General features: G+C 42.6%; 1 protein-coding gene and 1 long non-coding RNA gene across 5 annotated transcripts in view; one reads left to right on the forward strand and one right to left on the reverse strand.

Moving 5' to 3' along the window:
* B4GALT4 (beta-1,4-galactosyltransferase 4) overlaps window positions 1-15,049 on the reverse strand; it is a 90,730-nt gene extending 75,681 nt beyond the window's left edge. For 3 of the 4 annotated variants that reach the window (XR_010342002.1, XM_012463955.2, XM_064374654.1), the window contains exons 1-4: window positions 14,977-15,049; window positions 7,441-7,836; window positions 4,206-4,438; window positions 1,193-1,380 (exon numbers count right to left, since the gene is read on the reverse strand). Coding sequence is in view for 3 of the 4 variants with exons in the window: in XM_012463955.2 (XP_012319378.1) it covers window positions 1,193-1,380; window positions 4,206-4,438; window positions 7,441-7,693 (674 nt within the window). In the remaining variant the exon portion in view is untranslated. Of the gene's footprint in view, window positions 1-1,192; window positions 1,381-4,205; window positions 4,439-7,440; window positions 7,837-9,336; window positions 9,435-14,976 lie in introns of those variants that run through there. The other variant, XM_012463956.3, reaches the window with a different exon arrangement.
* LOC105725035 (uncharacterized) lies at window positions 3,887-8,888 on the forward strand. The gene is made up of 3 exons (XR_001109191.2): window positions 3,887-4,079; window positions 7,739-7,949; window positions 8,776-8,888. It is a non-coding gene; the product is annotated as an uncharacterized LOC105725035 (long non-coding RNA).
* Window positions 15,050-20,394: the final 5,345 nt, after the last annotated feature.

The raw sequence follows: 20,394 nt of genomic DNA on the forward strand, positions 1-20,394 counted from the left end.
GAATTCTCTAAAATCGCACAATATGAGAGAGCAACGTGGAAGCCCAGAACAAGTGAGGTATCGAGGGACTCACTTTCTACTTCACACTCATGTAGAGTACATGCTGCTGGGATCTCCTGTATTATTTGACAGTTTCACAGTTCTCTCGCTCCTGCTGCCTTCCTCTTCCTCTCTTCATTTGTCCCTCTCTCCCCTCCTTACCAAGTGCTTATAGTTGTATTTGCAGAAACACAAAATTAACACAACTCCACTGTAGCTACCTGTCTCTCCACACTGAAACTCAGTGGGGAGCTCTCTGAGGGCAGGCGCTCTACCTTATTCAAACTAGTCTCACGGCCTCCAACACAGTCAGCGCCACAGATGTGAGCACTCATGAACGGCAGGGCTTGGGGAAGCTGATAGGTAAGTGTGCACACATGAGGGAGTATAGTGTTTCATTTGCAGAGAAACGTTCTGGGTCACTATTTCCCCTTGGCTGTGCTTGAGTAGGAGCTGGTATAATCAAATAAGGCTGAAAAGCAGCTATGCCCTTCTGAGGGGTAAAGGAGAAGAGGAATGAAGACACAGATGGTGGCATCTGGCACTTCTCACAGTGGCTTTGAGAGAAATGGCTTTGTCCTGGGTGTGCTGGCTCCCACAAAGACTACTCAGAGGATATGTCCTCCCCCACCTCTCCCCATACTCTAGAAAGAGGCCACAGTCTGGAAAGGGACGTCTCAACAGAGGTCTCACTTAAAGGGAAGTCTCAACAGAGGTCTCACTTAAAGGGACGTCTCAACAGAGGTCTCACTTAAAGGGACGTCTCAACAGAGGTCTCACTTGTTGCCTCCTAGAGGGGGGAGTCGGGAATAGACAAATAACATTACTTGCATTCAAGTCAGTGTGGGAAAGCCTGCAAAAGCCCCCCAACAGGGGCGTTGGGAGTCGGACTGGCCACTGCCTGCGATGCTTGGATGACATTTTTCTCCAATGCTTTCCCTTGTCTTTGTGATCCTCTGCCAAAGTTGTTGTAGGGTTTTTTCCTCATTACAATCTCTAACTTCATTTTTGCACTTTAAGTGATATATATATATCATAGACAATTTTTCCTATTTCTCATTTTCTTAAGATATTCTGAATGCTTTTTCTACCCAGTCTTGATCACAACAGTTGAGCTTCTCATCCTAAGCCACCCTCAGCAGAGCCACCTCACCTGTACCCAGTGCTGTTCCTGCCAACTACCAGATGCTTGGGATTGTCCTCACACTTGTAAAGGTTGAAGTCATTCTCGGGTACCAGGTCCACATCATGGAATATAAAGCAGTCCCAGTTTTCTTCCTTGAGAGCTTCTAGATAGCCCACATTCAAGAGTTTGGCTCGATTAAACTTTTTACCTCCAGCCTAGAGATACGAAAATTAAAACTTGAGAAGCTCCTGAGATAAAATTTCATAGTGTTGCCCTCTTAGTTAGGATTCAGGAGGTTGTATTATTCTTGCTAACACACAAGACGATACTTGTGACATAAACATCTAACAGGGAAGATGCAATGACAATAAAAGACCATTTGGTTTTTTCTATATGCTTCACACATACTTATATTTCAGAACTAAGAAACATTAATTGAAATCTGAAGAGTTGTTGTTTAATGGTAGAGAGCTCCAGTTTTGCAAGATCAAGTTCTGGAGACTGATTTCATAAATACACTGCATATATTTATGCAACCAATATATTGCATAATTATACACAGATACAATTCATGGAAATATTCTTTTTTTTTTTTTGAGACGCAGTTTCGCTCTTGTTACCCAGGCTGGAGTGCAATGGCGCGATCTCCGCTCACCGCACCCTCCGCCTCCTGGGTTCAGGCAATTCTCCTGCCTAAGCCTCCCAAGTAGCTGGGATTACAGGCACGCACCACCATGCCCAGCTAATTTTTTGTATTTTTAGTAGAGATGGGGTTTCACCATGTTGACCAGGATGGTCTCGATCTCTTGACCTCATGATCCACCCACCTCAGCCTCCCAAAGTGCTGGGATTACAGGCGTGCGCCACCGCGCCTGGCCCCGGAAATATTCTTAACATTACTAAACTGTACACTCAATGGTTAAGACAGTAAAAGTAAATAAAAGTTTAAAAAAGGCTAAGAGGATAAATTTTATGTCGTGTGTTTTACCACAACTTAAAATTTTTTAAACACAGCTTTAAAATACAAATAACTCAAATAATCAATAATATATTGTACACTTAAAATGTGTTAAGAGTATAAATCTTAAGTATTCTTACCACAGTTACAAAAAGCAATTTCACTTAAAATTTTAAAAACACTTTTATTTATTCCATATAAAACTACAAAACCTTTCTTATATACTAGTCATGTCAATTAGTATTACTGCTTCACAGTTCAACCCTAGGTTAATCCCAATCTTATCCTCTGTTATGAATTTACACTAAGCTTCTAAGAGACTTAGTTAATAGCTTGCCAGAAAGGATCAAAAAATCTTGACCTATAAAAAGAGAAGGTTATTGCTAATATTTCTAAGCTACTTTAAAATTTCTTAGAAATCCCTGTAAGAGAATCCTGTTTTAATGCTAATGGTGGAGGCTAATCCTCACAGTGGCCTTATGGAGACAGATCTGTCACTGGATAATAAAAGAATGCAGTTCAACCAGTAATATGATTGAAGCTGTAATAAAATAATTTACACTATTTTTTTTATGGCTGCTTTGTTAAAATTCCTTCAGAATGAATCCCAGTTAAGTGGTTTATCATAAAAGTACAAGCATTTCTCAGATGTTACCACAATGTCTTCCTGATAAGAATAACACAAAGCAGAAATATTTTTCTCTTTTTTTTTTTTTAAATTTGAGATGGAATCTCACCCTGTTGCCCAGGCTAGAGTGCAGTGGTGTGATCTTGGCTCATGCAGCCTCCACCTCCTGGGTTCAAGTGAATCTCCTGCCTCAACCTCCCGAGTAGCTGGGCCTACAGGCATGAGCCACCACATCCAGCTAAATTTTTTTTTTGTATTTTTAGTAGAGACGGGGTTTCACCATGCTGGCCAGGCTGGTCTTAAACTCCTGACCTCAAGTGATCCACCAGTCTCGGTCTCCCATGTGCTGGGATTACAGGTGTGAGCCACTGCACTCAGCTCAAAGCAGACATGTTTTTCTATTCATAAAACTAGTACTATGCCTTGTGAGTTACTGCCCTGAGTAAGAACTCAGAATCAAATAAATCATACCTATAAGCAACAACCTTCAAAACAAAAATAGCTATAAAACAATATAATAGTAACATTTTGTTCCAAGTGCTAAAATCCAGGCATGGGTGTACTATATAAGCACACCGATTTCCAAGAGCCCCAGTTTATCACCAAGTCTATACCGCAGAGCTGGTCCTCTGAGTTATCCAAAGTTCCACCTAAACAAATATTACCAGTTCTAACAGTAGTCATGATTTTGCTGACATACTTAGAATTTGTAAGAATTTGAGGGAGGATTATTTGGATGGCCCAAGATAATTGTGACAAACTTAGACACTGATGTTTAAACTGATGTCTTAGTTTTCTTTCAATAAACTTTGGTGCCAAATAGAGGTATCTTTAATCACCCACTCCACTCACCTAAAAGGTAAGCTCTTCAAAAGCAGCCTATAGTTATACTGTGCTCCTACCAAATCATGCTTCTGGAAGCCAAATAAGTGAATCCAGAAAGTGAAAATCAAACATAACATGTTTCACATAATAAATAGTGGCAAAGTTCAGGGCAGAAATGTGGGGGCAGCCATAGAGCACCACAGCTACTAATACAGAATATTCGGTCAAATCCTCTGTCTAGATCCCCATTGAGTAGCTATGGGCGATAATGACAGACAATTCCAGAATCTCATCATGTAGTGCATGGCAAGCACAGAAAGAAACACAAGGGACCAGGAAGCCTCAGGGAAATCTGAAGGTAATCACTGCCTAACATGGAAGGGCTCACACAACAGGCTTCCTCCAGAGGCTCCTTTAAGGGCAGTAAAATTTCCCGGAACTTGAACCCATAACTCCACACTTGGAGACAAGAATTTCCTCTAATCCTTTCAAGTATAAATGAGGTAAGAGAACTCTTTTTTGATGATAGTCTGATGTTCCTTTTACCCAAGATAGACAAACAGTCACATGGCCAAGTTCAGCAGCGAGAGGAGGGTCGAGGTCAGGCCCTGGTCTGCCCCCATGCTCACCTGGTGGATGACGTAGATGCCATAATCTAGCTGCTGCCTCTGCAGGAAGGGATGCAGATGTTCCAGCAGGTACATCAGGTGTTTCTCTCTGTTCCGGTGGGGAACGAGGATGGCGACCCTCTGTAAAGCTTTACATTCCTCAGGGCAATACCGGCCTCTGGACACTTTGGGATTTTCTGCCTGTACCTCTTCCAAAGTAAGATCTGGTTTGAAAATGAGCTTGCTCTGACCTTCTACAATGAACAAAGCACACAAACAATAACAGTAGCTACTTCAAAAAGTGTTGAGGTTTACACAAGCTAATATGCATAGACTATCGCCCAGCTCACAGTGGGCGCTACAAATGTCAGCTTTTATTATGATTACTGTAAAGGCTCATTTAGTCATGATGATAGCCAGAGGATCATGTGACTAAGGTTACTGGCTGCAAAAGCAAGTGGCGGATATATAATATGAGCATTTCCTTGTGGCTGGGTAATCAAAAGTCCTCTATGATTCATCTGTAAGAAGGATATGTAGACTGTCCTGGTGAACCCTGGTAAGAGCAAAGGTCAGAGCTAGACAGAGTAACTCTTCAAATTTGGTCTATCCTCTTTTCCTTCTCCAAATTCCAGGAGGAGGGAAAAATCTCTTAAATATCAACAGCATTCCACAGAATCAAGCTCCTGGACAAGGCACTCCTCCCACTCCTTCCCTAAACTCTGGAACTATCCTGACTCCCTGTAGGTAAAGCACTAAAAAGAAGTGGAAACCAGTCTCACTCCCTAACCCAGCTGTAACAGGTACTTGTGGCCCTGCAACAACTCTCCCATTTTGCCACCACAACAGACATTTCCAATCGAGCATAGCATTTGCTCAGTGTGTCTGGAAGCAATCCAACCAGACAAAGCCCAAAGCCATCCACAGGAGGAAACAGCTCAGGTTGGTTTTGGTTTTTGTTTTCTAAATCGCACATATACTGGTCAGACTGTAAAATCTCAAGATGTTTGCAAAGTGCACTATCCCCTTCTGAGTAAAGCAGTCATATGCCCTTCCTGTGCATAATTCATTGCACATAATTTGCCATGCCTTTTCAGTGTGACCATCCTCTAACCTGGCCATGGCTGCACAGATCAGGCTCACATGTCTAACGACACCTTGGTGCTCTGCCCAACAGGAGGCAAGGTTAGCAACTTCTTCAAGCCACCCAAAGAGAATAATTGGCCTACGAGAGCCTTCCTGCAGGGTCTGCATGCAAGACACAACAATCAGTAATGCCCTAAAAACCAACAGTAAGGAATGGAGGTACACAGAAGGCAATTGTGAGAGCTGATGCTGGGCTACGGAGCTACTAGAGATAATGGGGTAGCTGTTGAGATGGTCTCCTGTGTGGCCTGTTCATAATGCCCATCATTAACCTGACTGAGTCTCTGTTCTTGCACCCTGAAAGAGCCTCATGCAACAGGTCTGATATAAACTAGTCTCCTGGCTCACCTTCTCATCGTCATAACTTTTTACGTGCCCTAACCAGTTTCCGCTTCCATTTACTCTCTATCAAGTCTCCCTACCCCTCCCTCTACCCCACCATCTCTCAAGTTCTGCCCCTCCTTGGGTCACTAATGGCCCATTTTAAGTTATCACCAACCACATCACCTTTAGTCCAGTATTTGCCCAGTAATGAGTCACTGCCCATCTATTCTTTATGAATGAATTTACTGTTTAAATATATTGTGAATATTTTAAGCTAGGGGAATAATCAGCCATATTTGCATTTTACTGACTCATTTTCATATCTCAACTTGTATAATGTATGAAGGAACACACAATCGGGAATAACATTTTGGCTTTTCTGTAACTGACTAAAGAGAAGCGGCATGCCAATATGAATACGGTACAGGACTGTGACTCAACTAGGAAAGGGGTGTGCAGACTAAAGGTTTGTGTCCCCCAAAATTCATATGTTGAATTCCTAATCCCCACTGTGGGACCTTTGGGAAGTAACTAGGTTTAGATGAGTTCATCATAGGGGTGGAGCTGCCATGTGGGATTAAAGCCCTTATAAAAAGAGCAAGAGGAATGAGATCTGTCTATCTCTGTCTTTCTCTCTCCTTCTCTCTTTCCCTTTCCTTCTATGTGTGTGTATCACACACACCAGGGAAAGGCCATGTGAGGACACACCCAGTAAGAGGGGCCTCACCAAGAAACTGACCATGCCGGCACCTTGATCTTAGACTAATTTACTGTTTAAGTTGAGAGGCAAGACATAAAAGGTGAATCAAAATATACAACATATTTAAGAAATAAACACTAAAGATCACATCGAAAAACTTAGTCTCTGTCCCTTGACTCCATAGTTTTGGCCAAAGGAATATAACAGATGTGACCCCAGTGGAGGCTAGAACATGCCTGCATTTCTCCTCTCAAGCTCTTGTGCTCTGCTGATACAGGCTAGCCCACTAGTTTCAAGAGGAGGACAAGAGGCATATGGGGTGGGGCCACCAGCCTAGATCACTGGACCCTATTAATAATGTCTGCTGCTGAGACTTTTGTGGCTGGATAGTAAAAGTGGGTCTGTTCATATGACAGACTACTATACGTCAATGAAAATGGACAAACCATAGCCACACACAACCATGAGAATAGATCTCACAAAAATAATGTTGAGCAACAGAAGCCAAACACAAGAATATATAACATACGCTTCCAACCTGTAAGATTCAAAAACAGGAAAAATCTAAGTGTAGAGTTAGAATCTTGTAGACAAAGTGGCGACTGAAAGAAGCATGGGAATTCCTATGGTTCCAGCAAGATGCCATTTCTTTTTTTCTTTCTTTTTTTTTTTCTTCTGTGCTACACGAAGCATTTGTAACTTCTTTTCATATACTTTAAATTCTGGGGAACATGTTAGTTACAGTGCAGGTTTGTTACATAGGTATACATGTTAGTTAGTGCAGGTTTGTTACATAGGTATACACATGCCATGGTGGTTTGCTGCATCCATTGCCCCATCATCTACATTAAATTTACATCTAGACAACTATGTTCATTTTCTGAAACTTAACCAAGCAGTACACTTCCGAGTTTTGTACTTTCTTGTACATGTAACATTTATTTTATTTGAATGTATAGTTTCTGTGACACAGGAGATGTATACATTTATGGGGTATATGAGATGTTTTGATACAGGCAAGTACATGTCATATTTAAATAAAAACTTTACATACTACTTACATAAAAGTAAAAAGGGAACACTTACTGAGGTAAGGAGACACAGAAGGGCAGTTGTCAAGTTCTGTCTTCCTCGTGGATGCTTCATTGGTCAGAGTTTTTCCCTTCCCCAAAATGATGGCCTTATGGAAATTAGCCATGAACTTCCTTGCTTTAGGAATCTCTTGAATGGCACCCACAAAGTAGTTACTGGTGGCCCACCCAACCACCATCAGGCACAAAGTCAAAAGCAGCAGTAATCGGAATTTGTAGGAAAGGTGGAAAGTCAGGTTGAAGCCCATGTTTTTTATTATGTGAATAATATGTATCTCTCTGCTTCACTGCAGGCAAGAAAGCTTCAAGTTGAACTTTTCCAATCTGATCGCGAACTTGATGACAACTGAAAATACAATGCCTGCTTTTGCTCGTAGTTCTGTCCAACAATCTAAAAGGCAAACACAAAAGACACGTTGTTTCAAATGGAAATTCTATCCTGAAATAATTCACTTCGGCACAAACTGAAAACCCATACCCGATGGACCCTGACTAACCGTAACGGTAGGTCTCCCACTAAGGGTTTAGAGATCCGAAAACCAGAGGTTTTAGAGGTTCCAAGCATCAATACATCACAGAAGCTCTCTCTAGGTTATTGGCCAGGCTGTCTGTCACCCAAGAAGGGAAGCCATTTCCAGATGTTGGACAGAACAAATAGGCAAGGGAGACTGCAAATGCCCTGAGATGTTAGCTGGGCACAGCCTAAGACACAGCCCTAATGGTTCTCCGCCTCAGTTGCCCCTTCCTGGCACAGCTTTAAGGGAGTACTTTTAAAATGTGAAAGCTTGTTACAGAAGCACATTTTGACCCAAAGAGAAAATAAGGGAAAAGTTCTTCCCCTCTGTGAGAGCTAGAAAAGCATGGTCCTTGACAACAGGGAATGAGTGCTGTATTAACCAAGAGGTACTGGCACAGGGCACACTGCAATGGCGGGCAGGAGAAAGTCTATCAAGAATCACAAGAGAATCCCTAAACAGAAGATTAACTATCTATCTATAAGATAACATTTAAGTAACTGAGAGACCCTTAATTCTCACCACAGTCTCAGAGTTATGTTCTTTTTCAGTCAAGGCTGTCTTGAAGTGGCAGGACAGCCTTGACTGAAAACAAATGCAGGCAACATGAAAGAAGTTATTTTGGGCAAGATGTACCACTCTTTTCCTTTCTAGAAGTCTGCCCTGTAGTTAGTTAAAATGATCATGTTTTCATATTTGCTTTTCCTCTACTCAATTCAACCAGTCTTTTCCGAGTACCTGCGATTTTCAAGCAAAGGATATAAAGAGAATTAAAGCCTAGTCTTTGTGCTCAGTTTATTTCTATCTTTTTCTAGATCTCAATTTTTGCAATTTCCTGTCAAATATGCCAACAACTCCAACCCAAAGTGGGAGAAGAGATTCAACAAGATGGGTAAAATACTGAGAAGTCTTAAAGATAGGTGATAGGTACCTGAGAGTCCATTTTCTTTCTCTCTACTTTTGTGTATGCTTGAAATTTTCCATAATAATTTTTTGAATCTGGCAAGGAAGATAAGCTATAACAAAAAGTAAGGCAGCATAAGTGCTACCTATCATTCTTGGAGAATCTCTAACCACACACATTTTTATTCCACCGAAGTGGGTGGGGAGGACACCGTGCATCACTTTATAAATATTTACTAAGGATCTGCACCAAAGAGTAAGGGTATGTTCATTCAGCAGCTAAGAGCACCAAAATCAGCATTACAATGTCTCTGAACCTATCAGGTACTTTTGCAGACATGTAAAATTGCATGTAAGTACACTTGATATTGTACCAGGCACATGATCCTGATGCCTTGGGGCTCCCTGGGCAGCACCAGAAGACGGACTGATTTGCTACTCTTTTAACTCCTGCAGAGTTCCTGGGAGTTTACCTTTTGCACACACATTGTCCCACCTTCCTTAGGCCTTGGTATTCATCATCCCAATCACAGCTCCTTTAGGAGGCTTCTGAATGATCACTGGCCAGATCCTAATGGGGCAATGGTTCCCTGGGCAAGGTAAGGAATGGGATAAAAATGATGACAGCCATTTACATGTACAAGTCATTTAAACCCAAAGATTAAGCTCCTAATGGCCCAACCTAGAAGCATTTGAGTAATTAAGAAAAAAATGATGGTACTGTATTTTAACCCATAGGATAAAATGAATATCCACTAGTCTATATTGATAAAAATGATCAAACAAATAAATGAATGGAAGAGAAGGGGCAGCTCTTTTCTTATAGTAAATTCCAACTAGTAAGAAAGTGGGAGATGGGAAAAAAGTCACCCTCGGCAAACACCGCAGTAAGAACCGTTGCAGACAAGGTTCACCAATGGATGCTAAACAGGCAAAAATTTGAAGAGAAACAGGATAGTCTCAAAGTATCTCCCGCAAGATAATTCTTAACCACAAAGAGAAAGACAGTGACTTGGTAGTGGAGAAACCCAGCTGCTCACCATAACATCACTTGTGTGGTATTCGTGCTAATGGTGCATAGCTTCATTAGAAGCATGAGAAAACATCAGACAAGTTCATTCCACAATCTGCCTAACTGGTACTCTTTAAAAGAATCAAAATCATGAAAAACAAGGAAAAACTGAGTAACTATTTCAGAATGGAGGAGACGGAGGAGAAAGAAAAACTAAATAAAATGCAGGATCCTTGATAAAATACAGTGGGAACAGAAAACAAAAGGACATTAGTAGGAAAATTGATGAACTTTAAATAAAGTTTGTAGTTTAGTTAATATTATTTATCAATGTACTATGGTTATGTAAGGGGTGTTATTAGGGGAAGCTAGGTGAACTCTCTGTACCATTTTTACAACTTCTCTATAAGTCTAAAATTAACTAAAAATAAAAGAGTCAGAGACTAGATATAACCCAAGTCAACAAATGACAGTAAATTAACTTAATTCTAAATGAGAATCATTGTTTTTGTATTCCTAGTGCCTCAAACCAACGTGACATATCTCAGGTGCTCAATTTAGTAACAAATGATGGACTAGGATATATACTAGTTGAAATACATAAGGACACATCATAATTCCAGGCTCTTGCTAAAAGGAATGAGACATTAAAAAAAGAAGGGGGGGAAATAAAGATTAATAAAATTAAACGACTACAAAATTCCATCTGAGGAGGATTTTAAATATTTTAAAGGCTCACCCTGATACTAGCTCCTTTCACTAATATCAACACTATTCTACAGGTAGGGACCTCACCTTTAATAAATGGCACTTTTGGTCATGCCCACTACCTTCCACTTCTCTACTTCTAAAAGTGATACTTGGCTTGGGGAGGAAGTGCTGTATGGCCTGCCCCTGCCTTCATGAAGCCACTCACTGCATGAGCTCCACAACACACTGGAACACAGTGTACCTGCCTCTGGGCAAATGCTGTGGAAATCCACATTTGAAGCCAGGTGGTCCTGCAACACCCAAACAACCAAAGTTATTTTATGTAGTATATGTTATACAGCATAATACAGAATTCACCAGAATTTCTGATGGGAGGTTTCAATAAAAGTTCATTGTGTACTTATATGTTACTTTCAGCTACCCCTAAGAAATCAACTGTGGAGTCAGTAGGAGCTTACTTTCTGCAGTCATCAGGGGCACCTCACCCTAAACCTTCTTTAAAAGGTTTAAAAAGCTCTGATGTCATGGGTATAACAGGGCTCTGAAGTCACAAAGAGCTGAGTTCAAATTCTTCTTACCAGATTCATGAATGGCTTTTGACAAGTAACTTAAATGTTTTGAATCTGTTTGGCCATTTACTTAAAAAGCACTTTTCAACATCTGGTTCCAAGAGTGCCTTTATCAAATACATAAGGGAATGTGTTAAAATTGCAGATTCCTGGGCCCCACTCCAAAGCCAACAGGTCAGAACAGCAGCCACTGGGGCTCAGAAAAATGAAATTTTAACAAGCTCCCCAAATGATTCTTATCTGCATTAAAGTTTCAGAACCACTGATATAAGAGAATGGACCTGGAATGCAATATAGATCTTTCAGATATGTTAATTTTCCCTCTGGTGAAGAAAAGCAGTAAGAAGATATGTGAACATGAGATTTTAAAAATGCATTTGAAAGGTTTTTTATTCCATCATTTAGAAATATATTCTAAGAAAATAATCAATGCCAAGTGAGGTGGCTCATGCCTGTAATCCCAGCACTTTGGGAGGCCGAGGCGGGAGGATCACCTGAGGTCAGGAGTTCGAGACCGGCCTGGCCAAAATGGTGAAACCCCATCTCTACTACACATACCAAAATTAGCCAGGCATGGCAGTGCACTACTCGGGAGGCTGAGGCAGGAGAATCGCTTGAACCCAGGAAGCAGAGGTTGCAGTGAGCTGAGATTGCGCCACTGAACTCCAGTCTGGGTGGCAGAGTGAGACCCTGAAGGAAGGAAGGAAGGAAGGAAGGAAGGAAGGAAGGAAGGAAGGAAGGAAATAATCAGAGAGGTAGACCATGACATTCAAACAAATGTTGCTAAAATAACCAAAAATTGAAAAGTACAAATGTTAACGATAGGGGTCTGATTTAATTAATTACAATATACTTTCATTAAAATGGTGCTTAAAAAACCTACATGGAAAAGTATAATAGTTAAGTAGAAAAAAAGATATAAAAATGTATATAAAATATAGGCTGGGCTTCATGGCTCACACCTGTAATCCCAGCACTTTAGCTGGCCAAGGCAGGCAGATCACTCAAGGTCAGGAGTTTGAGACCAGCCTGGCCAACATGTTGAAACTCCTCTCTACTAAAAGTACAAAAAGTAGTTGGGCATGGCGGCCCACGCCTGTAGTCCCAGCTACTTGGAAGGCTGAGGAAGGAGGATCACTTGAACCTGGGAGGCGGAGGTTGCAGTGAGCCGAGATCGCGCCACCGCACTCCAGTCTGGGCATTACGGCGAGACCCTGTCTCGAAAAAACAAAAAGGAGCATATAACATATAATACCAATTATGAAATAGATGTATGTGTGCATGCCTTTCATATACAAAATGACAGAGAAACTGGTGGTCATCTCTTAATTATAGAATTAGGGAAAACCTTTCATTTCTTTTGTATCTTCTAATTTTTCTAAAATGGAGTTTTCATCATCAGAAACAATGTTGTTTTCTGACAAAATGACTACATAGTTTTCCTTTAAAATACAGTAGTCCCTGGTTTCACTTTCTGCGGTTTCAGTTAACCACAATAAGATATTTTGAGAAAGAGATGACATTCACATAACTTTTATCACAGCATATTGTAATAGCTATTCTACTATTAGACATTTTTATCTCTTACTGTGCCTAATTTATAAGTATTATAGATATATATATAGAAATAAAACAGCATATATAGGGTTTGGCACCATCCATGGTTTCAGGCATCTACTTTTGGTCTTGCAGCATATCCCCCAAAAGTAAGGGAGACAACTGTATATTAAAATTTAAAGATAGCATCACAGACAGGAATCACAACTTTTAGTTACATAAAGTTTGACAATTCATTCATATAACCTTTAAGAAAACCTATTCTAAATAGGCCCAACAAGCCGAAATCTCAAAGAAAAACCAGAGGCTGTTAGTAATTCTTCAGTGCCAGAGAACCCTGTGGTCTCTGTTTGAAATGCCTATTCTCAGGCTGCAGACCCAGAGATTTTTATTTCAATGGGCTGAGGTGGGGTCAGGAAATCAATATTTTTGCCTGGGCCTGTCACTCACGCCTGTAATCCCAGCACTTTGGGAGGCCAAAGCAAATGGATCACTTGGGGTCAGGAGTTCCAGACCAGCCTGGCCAACATGGTGAAACCCCATCTCTATTAAAAATACAAAAATTAGCCAGGAGTGGTGGGCCTGTAGTCCCAGCTACTCAGGAGGCTGAGGCAGAAGAATTGCTTGAACCTGGGAGGCATAGGTTGCAGTGAGTCAAGATTGTACCACTGCACTACAGCCTGGGCGACAGAGCTAGACTCTGTTTCAAAAAAAAAAAAAAAAAAAAATTCGGTATTTTTAACAGGAGCCTAGATAACTCTGAGACATGCAGCCAGGTTTGAGAGACCACTGCTGTTCACTGATGGTTTAAAACAAAGAACAGAAAACCATCACTGACTTGTTTTGGATGTTTCCACTGAATAAAAGATCTTCAAAGAGATGATTAGTTCCCAAATCATGTGCATGCATCTCTGGGAAAGGCACGCATCAGTATTAGCTCAGCTTAAAGTAGATACTGAATACTTATTATATCAAAAAGTATATAAACTATAACCACAGAGCTGATTTTATTGCCCTCTCTATCCATTTCCTCTTAGATTACGCAAACAGTTCAATTCAGGTCAGTACTTCTTCACAGCGGATGTTTTTAATCTAATCAAAGATCTAGGTACTCGAAAGTTTTTGCAATTTCATGGGGTTTACAGTTTCCATAAAGAAGAAACCTGCTCTAGAAGACAAAACAACAAAAACTTCCGAACTATATCCAATCAATTCCGAACTATATCCAATCCATTATCTCCTCCCGCAAGAGAGACCTTCCAGCACTCCCCGCCTGAGTCTCGGGAACTGCCCTCCGCGCCCTCTTCTGAATTCAATTTCTCAATCCGGACCCTGAATCCTATTCACCCTGATCTGAGACTCCTTGATTTTCTTGCATTTTCAAGGTATTCTTTTCCTTTCTTTAAATATTAATTTTAAAAAAACCACATAACTATCCTCCACACTCAAATTACCATTTTCTTATTCCTCCTTTTCATAACCAAACGGCTGGTGAGGTCTACCAGTGCCCTCACCACCTCCACGTCCCCATCCCTCATCCACTACGGAACACTTTGCAACAGGGTGCACGCCCACCCTCTGTTGATAACTGCTCTCCTAAGGCTACCAACCCATACGCCTCTTCTGGGTCCAGAGCCCTCTGGACTTCCCTTTCTCAAATAAAGAGATAACAGCCCTTATCTAAGGGAAGACAGAACATAAGGGATACAGATCAACAGACACTGGATGGCAGTCTCCGAAGTCCTTTATAACCCAGGTGACCAGCGCCTTCGGAGAAAGGTCAAAGGTCGCCGGCCCTTCGCAGGCCTGGTGCTGGGGTCAGCTGATCAGTTTCCCCGTAAAAACGCTGGAGAAAGAGGGTTTCCAGGAAGAAGGGGCTTTTTCAGGTTGATGCACCTGGCGGAGAGGTGCTGGGGGTGACCCCGGAATCGTGATCCGGGGCGTGGAGGTGAGCCCTGGATCTTTTCCTACCTGGCAGCCCCTCGCCTGGCTCCCCGGGCCCACGGCAGAGGCGGCGCCGCGGCGGGACGCCAGCACCTGAGCCGGCGCCTCCCGCCAGGCTCGGCCTCCGCAGGCCACCGGACCGGCCCATCGCTTCGGCTGAGGCGGGGCTGCCCCACGGAGGCCGCCGCGCCATCTCCAGGGCCGCCCCGCCCCAGCCCCGGGACCGACCCCGGCCGCCGCCCGGCTACCCTCGCACGGAGCCCGTGTCCAGGGAACTGCACATCCCGGGCACCGGCGGAGCCAGGGCCGCGTGTACTCACCACAGAGACGGCCGCGGCGGGCGAGCTCTGCCCGGGGAAAGTGGAGGCCGCGGAAAGCTGCTCCGGGACCGCCTCCGCTGCCCAGGAGGCGGCTCCTGAGTGCGAGCTCCGCCTCCCGCGAGGCCCGGGCCCGAGGGGCGGGTCCGCCGGGCTCTGCACGCGCCTGGCGCTTCAGCCCTGCCCAATCGACCCCACCCGGCGCTGGACGGGGCACCGGGAGGGAAACGGAGGGTTGACGCCTCGGCCTCTCGGTGGCTTTAACACTCTGTGCCAATAGTGTACTAGGTGCTGGGCGTTTCCTAAATTCCATCCCCTTAAGTACTCACAGAGCAGTAGGAAAGAGATCGGGACCCTTCCATTTTACAGAGCAGGAAACTGGGGCTTTAGAGGCTAATAAACGTGCTTTACATTACCATGAAAGATTTCAGCCCTCTCAACTGCAATAATAATAGTAGTAGTAGTAAAAATAATATTTTTCCCATGTTGCAGGACTATTGAGAATATTAAAGAAATAAAATTTTTTAAATCCTTATTTCTTCGAAGATATTATTACAGAAATCCAAGACAGAATTACATTTATACTAAAGATTTGAGTGAAAAATTATGGTAGGCTCTCTTTAGGCAGTCGGGATAGCTAGATTCTCCAGGACAGCCTCCCACTGCACTCACGGGAAAGTAGTACGTTTTCCAAGAACCACCCATCCACTCCACCCCAAAAGGAACAAACCATAGCTAGAACCAGTGCTCGGCTCACCAAGCTTCATAGCAAGAATTCTGAGGCTATACTGAGGCCACGTGGACCCAATGTAGGCCCTTGGAAGCGGGAAAAGAGGGCCACCTAGTGGCAGTTAAGTATAAGTCAGTGAAATAGGTCAGCGCTACTCTTGAACAAGGTTCAGTGTGAACTTACTTTTTTGTTTGTGTCCGCTTTATAACATGCTGTAAGGGTGTATAACCACATTTAGTGAAAAATGACATTACTGGATTTAATTCAGTGACATTATACAAGCAGTTACTTGTATCCACATAGATAATCCCCAGGTCTTGAGTATGAGATGCCTAGAAGCATAATGTACCTGTCACAAGAATCACTGAGCTTTTCTATATTTGGTAGCTGGTAGGTTATTAATTGGAAAAATTAGGTTATTGCCTTCAGTAAGCGTAGGAAAGCAAGTAGCAAGTGATATCTACAAAATCAAAGATAGCTTTCCACTCTACTTTTGAGTTTTAGGGTGGCTTTCACTGGAACACAGAGAGGCATTGGCATTAATAAAATTGTTTCCTAGGGTGTTTTGTTTGGTTTCATTTTTTGCATCAGCCCAGAAACCCAACAGTTGTTCTGATTTTTCTTGCTAGAGCATGAGCCTTAGCTAAAGCCATCTGTAAATTATGGTCCCATTGATCTCCCAGCAGGAAATAGGGAAAATAGAAAAAAAGGATAAGATATTCATGACAGCAGAGAAGTGTTGATCCATGATCTTGAGAAAGCTGTCCATGTCTAGGATGCCATCTGCTTCTGGGGAGAAACTTCCCTGGTTAGCTTTACCTTAAGATCTCCAATTTGTTCATAGTTCCAAGAGTTTGAAGGGGCCCTATTGAGTTGCAAGGTATGGACCCAGGACTCGAGGCCCTGAAGTCTTATTACAGGTGGTGAGAGAAGAACCTGATATAATCTCTTCTAATGGGGTACAAGAGCATTTTTCCTCAGATGGGATGTTATTTCCAGAAGACTCAATCTCTGAGTTCTAGATTGTGAAAGTTGATTGTACTCAGTCAGTGAATCTCAAAAGACTTTTTTCACCAAAGTAGTGAAAATACACTTCAGTATAATGGATTAAAGCTTTGCAGTATTTAGTTATAGCAAAGCTGATAAGAACAAGAGATATGTGAGATTCTATTATTAAGGACATAGGACTTCCTAGAAATAGTTTTTTATCTACTCCATGATGAGTAATAAAGTACAGAGTTTTTTATAATGGAAGACTTAAGGACTCAGGAAGAACCAGGTGGCCATATGGGACCTCCGTGAGTCAACACTTAATAAATTTACATCCTTTTAAATATGTGTTGGTTTGTTTGTTTGTTCCAAGATGGCAGATAAGAGGTAGTGCTAGTATGCCTCTCCCACTTGGAAGGATAGAACAGTGTGTGGCAATTAAGACTGTGAACTTTTATTCTAAGAACCACTGCAGGAAGTTACCAGGAAACAGAAAGAATTCGTAGATCCTATGAAAGAAGCAGCACACCCGGCAAACTCTATGAAACAGGCAAAAAACTGAAAAGGGAGAGCCTGCCTCTGAACACACATTCCCACTGGGGAATCTGAAAATCCAAATCATAGAAGGCTTTAACCTTACTTAGAGCTGGAATGGACTTAGGGAGCAGCACAAAATACAAAAGTAGAAGCAGCAGCAGGAAGAGCCTTGGAGGCACCCTTAGTCTCCAGCTTGAGCCCAGGAAAGCCATCCCTGATTTTATGTGACAGGGGCCCTCAGGGATGGCAGCCAGCGAACTTAGGAAGGAATCACAGGGTGAAAGAAGCTACCAACTGAATTTTGTGATAATTTCAAGTGGGCATGAACACCCTTGAATGGAATCTGGGATGGGGGCATAAATGGAACCTACTGCAGACACGAGGGCAGAAGCTGGACACCCAGCATTGCGAGCAGATGGGGAGGGGTGGGACCAGAAACATGCTTGCTTTCTCAGCAGCGAAGCTCATGGCCCAGGGCAGGTCTGAGTTCTGCACACCAGCTGCCTGGATCTAAACTCAGTGCTGTTAGTGGGGCATCATGAGCACAAGACTGGCCTCACCAACTCTGTGGGAGCTGGGTGAGGACTTTCACAATGAGCTAATCCCCACTCCCCTTGCACACTCTACTGCACAGCAGAGACAGCCATACTCCCCTCTAGAACATAACCCTATTGGCCTGAGAACCACCCCTCCCATCCCCCACAGGGGCTGTGGCAGGCCTTGCCCAGGGAGAATCTGAACTCAGACCTGCCTAACGCTGCCCCTACCTGATGGTATTTCTCTACCTGCCCTGTAGCTTAACACAAAAGACACAAACTCTTGAGAGCTTTATGGGCCTACCCCTTGCCTAGGAAACCAGAATACTTCCCCTAGAGAACTTAGGGCAAATTCAAATGTCACTACTACTGCCACAGCTGGTGCTCTCTTGCAAGTGCCACCTCCTGGCTGGGAGCCAACCAACTCAACCCATTACAACAACTCTTGACAGAATAACACTGCTTCCAAGAAGGAGAAAACAGCTAATACCACTCCCTGCAACACTCTGGCTAACCAGAGGTCCTGAGTCTGTCCACATGACAGCTTCACTACTAGCATAACCAGCATTCAAGAAAGCCAACACACTGAGCCTATCTACAACTAAGAAATCTCACAGAGTCTACATCACTCCCCTGCCACCTCCATCAGAACAGGGCTTGGTATCCATGCTGGGAAACCTGAAGACAGATCACATCACAAGACTTTGCAGACATTCCCCAGCACCAGCCCAGAGCCTAGCTGGGTGGCTAGACCCAGAAGAGGAAAAACAATCACTTCAGTCTGACTCTCAGAAAGCCCCATTCCTAGGGGAAGGGGAAGAGCACCACATCAAGGGATCACCCCGTGGGACAAAAGAATCTGAACAGCAGGCCATGAGTTCCAGATCTTTCTGCTGGTGGGAAGTTTCTCACAGCAGAGATACAATTGCAGTGCTGGGTACAGCAGGGAAAGTTTGTACCTATACCCCAACAGGCAGGTGGCCTCTGTGATTACGAAGGGCCTTGGAGAAGGGATCCTTGTTCCCTCTGGCACTCCACTGCAGACACAGCTGAAGCTTCCCCCACAGGAATGCAGGATGGAGGCAGCTATAGACAGCCTTGCTGGAACAATCCACAGTGAGCACAGCCCCACAGAAGAAGCATCTCCCATCCCCCCACCCCCCTCCAGATTCAAGCCTGCACAAGAGGCAGGGTCACAATTCCTCCCTACTTGAAACATCAACATTCCTATAGATGAAAAGAGATACCTGACCGATGTGAATAGCTGAAACACTGGGACAGAGTGAGACTTTGAGGTAAATAGCTTTCTTGCTGTCTTGAGAGGTGAGCTGAGGTAGTTCCTACTCCTCACCCTGATAAAGCCTCAGGACATCGAATTGAGAGCTCCCCCAGCCATCTTCATCAAGGCTAGGGCCTGAGCCCACCATTGGGATTATATCTATTCACCTGCCTTAGCTATAGCTAGTGCCTACCCAAGAATCTCTCCCCTGTTGGCCTGAAGCCTGAATCATCAACTCAGTAAATAAAATACTGGGGAAAAATTAAACAAATAATATGGATCACAAGAGAATGAGATAAGCTTCAAGAGATCCCTGCCATTCCAACTTCATAGGTGACTTTGAACTTGCCCATGCACAAAGTACATAACTACTACAACCGGCATCAGGAGAATCAATGCACAAAGACTCTCTATAACCAAGGAATTCATACAGAGTCTTCACCCCTACAATCACCAAGAATCAAATTAGGATGAAATAAATGTTAAAGTCTAATCCTTAAAAGGGAAAAAAGAAATTTTTAAAAATCCAATCAAAAATAAATTCAAGAACAATTTGAAGAAATAGTCTACCAAAAGGAACCAGAAAAGTATTTCTGATACTATGACAAAACGGTATTCTATAACACCTTCAAAAATCATCCTAGCTCCCCAACAATAGATCCAAAACAAAACAAAACTCTGAACTGCTGATAAAGAATTCTGAGGGTTGATTATTAAGCCACTCAAGGAGAAGCCAGAGAAAGATGAAAACTAACTTAAAGAAATTTTAAAAACAGTAGAAGATATAGATGAAAAATTGTACAGAGAAACAGATATTATAAACAAAAAAGCAATCACAACTCCTAGAAATGAAAGACACAGTTAGGGAAATACAAAATACAGGGGAAAGTTTCAACAATAGACTAGAACAAGTAGAAGAAAGAACTTCACAGCTCAAAGACAAGACTTTTGTTTCCCAGCTGTACTAGTTTACACTCCCACCAGTAGTGTAAAAGTGTTCCATTTTCGGCACTGGCCAGTCTCACAGCTTTTAAGATTCTTTTCTTTGTCTTGACTTAGAAAACCTGATGACTGTGTACCTTGGCGACAGTCTATTTGCAATGAATTTCCCAGGAGTTCTTTGAGCTTCTTGTATTTGAATGTCTAGATCTCTAGCAAGGCCACTGAAGTTTTTTTTCAATTATCCCCTCAAATAAGTTTTCCAAACTTTCAGATTTCTCTTCCTCCTCAGGAATACCAATTGTTCTTAGACTTGGCCATTTAATATAATCCCATATTTCTCGGAGGCTTTGTTCATTTAAAAAAATTCTTTATTTTTGTCTGATTGGGTTAATTCAAAAATTTATTCG

This window comes from Aotus nancymaae, unplaced genomic scaffold (genome assembly GCF_030222135.1).
Source record: "Aotus nancymaae isolate 86718 unplaced genomic scaffold, 86718_ANA_hifiasm-v0.15.2.pri h1tg000011l, whole genome shotgun sequence".
Classification (NCBI taxonomy): Eukaryota; Metazoa; Chordata; class Mammalia; order Primates; family Aotidae; genus Aotus; species Aotus nancymaae.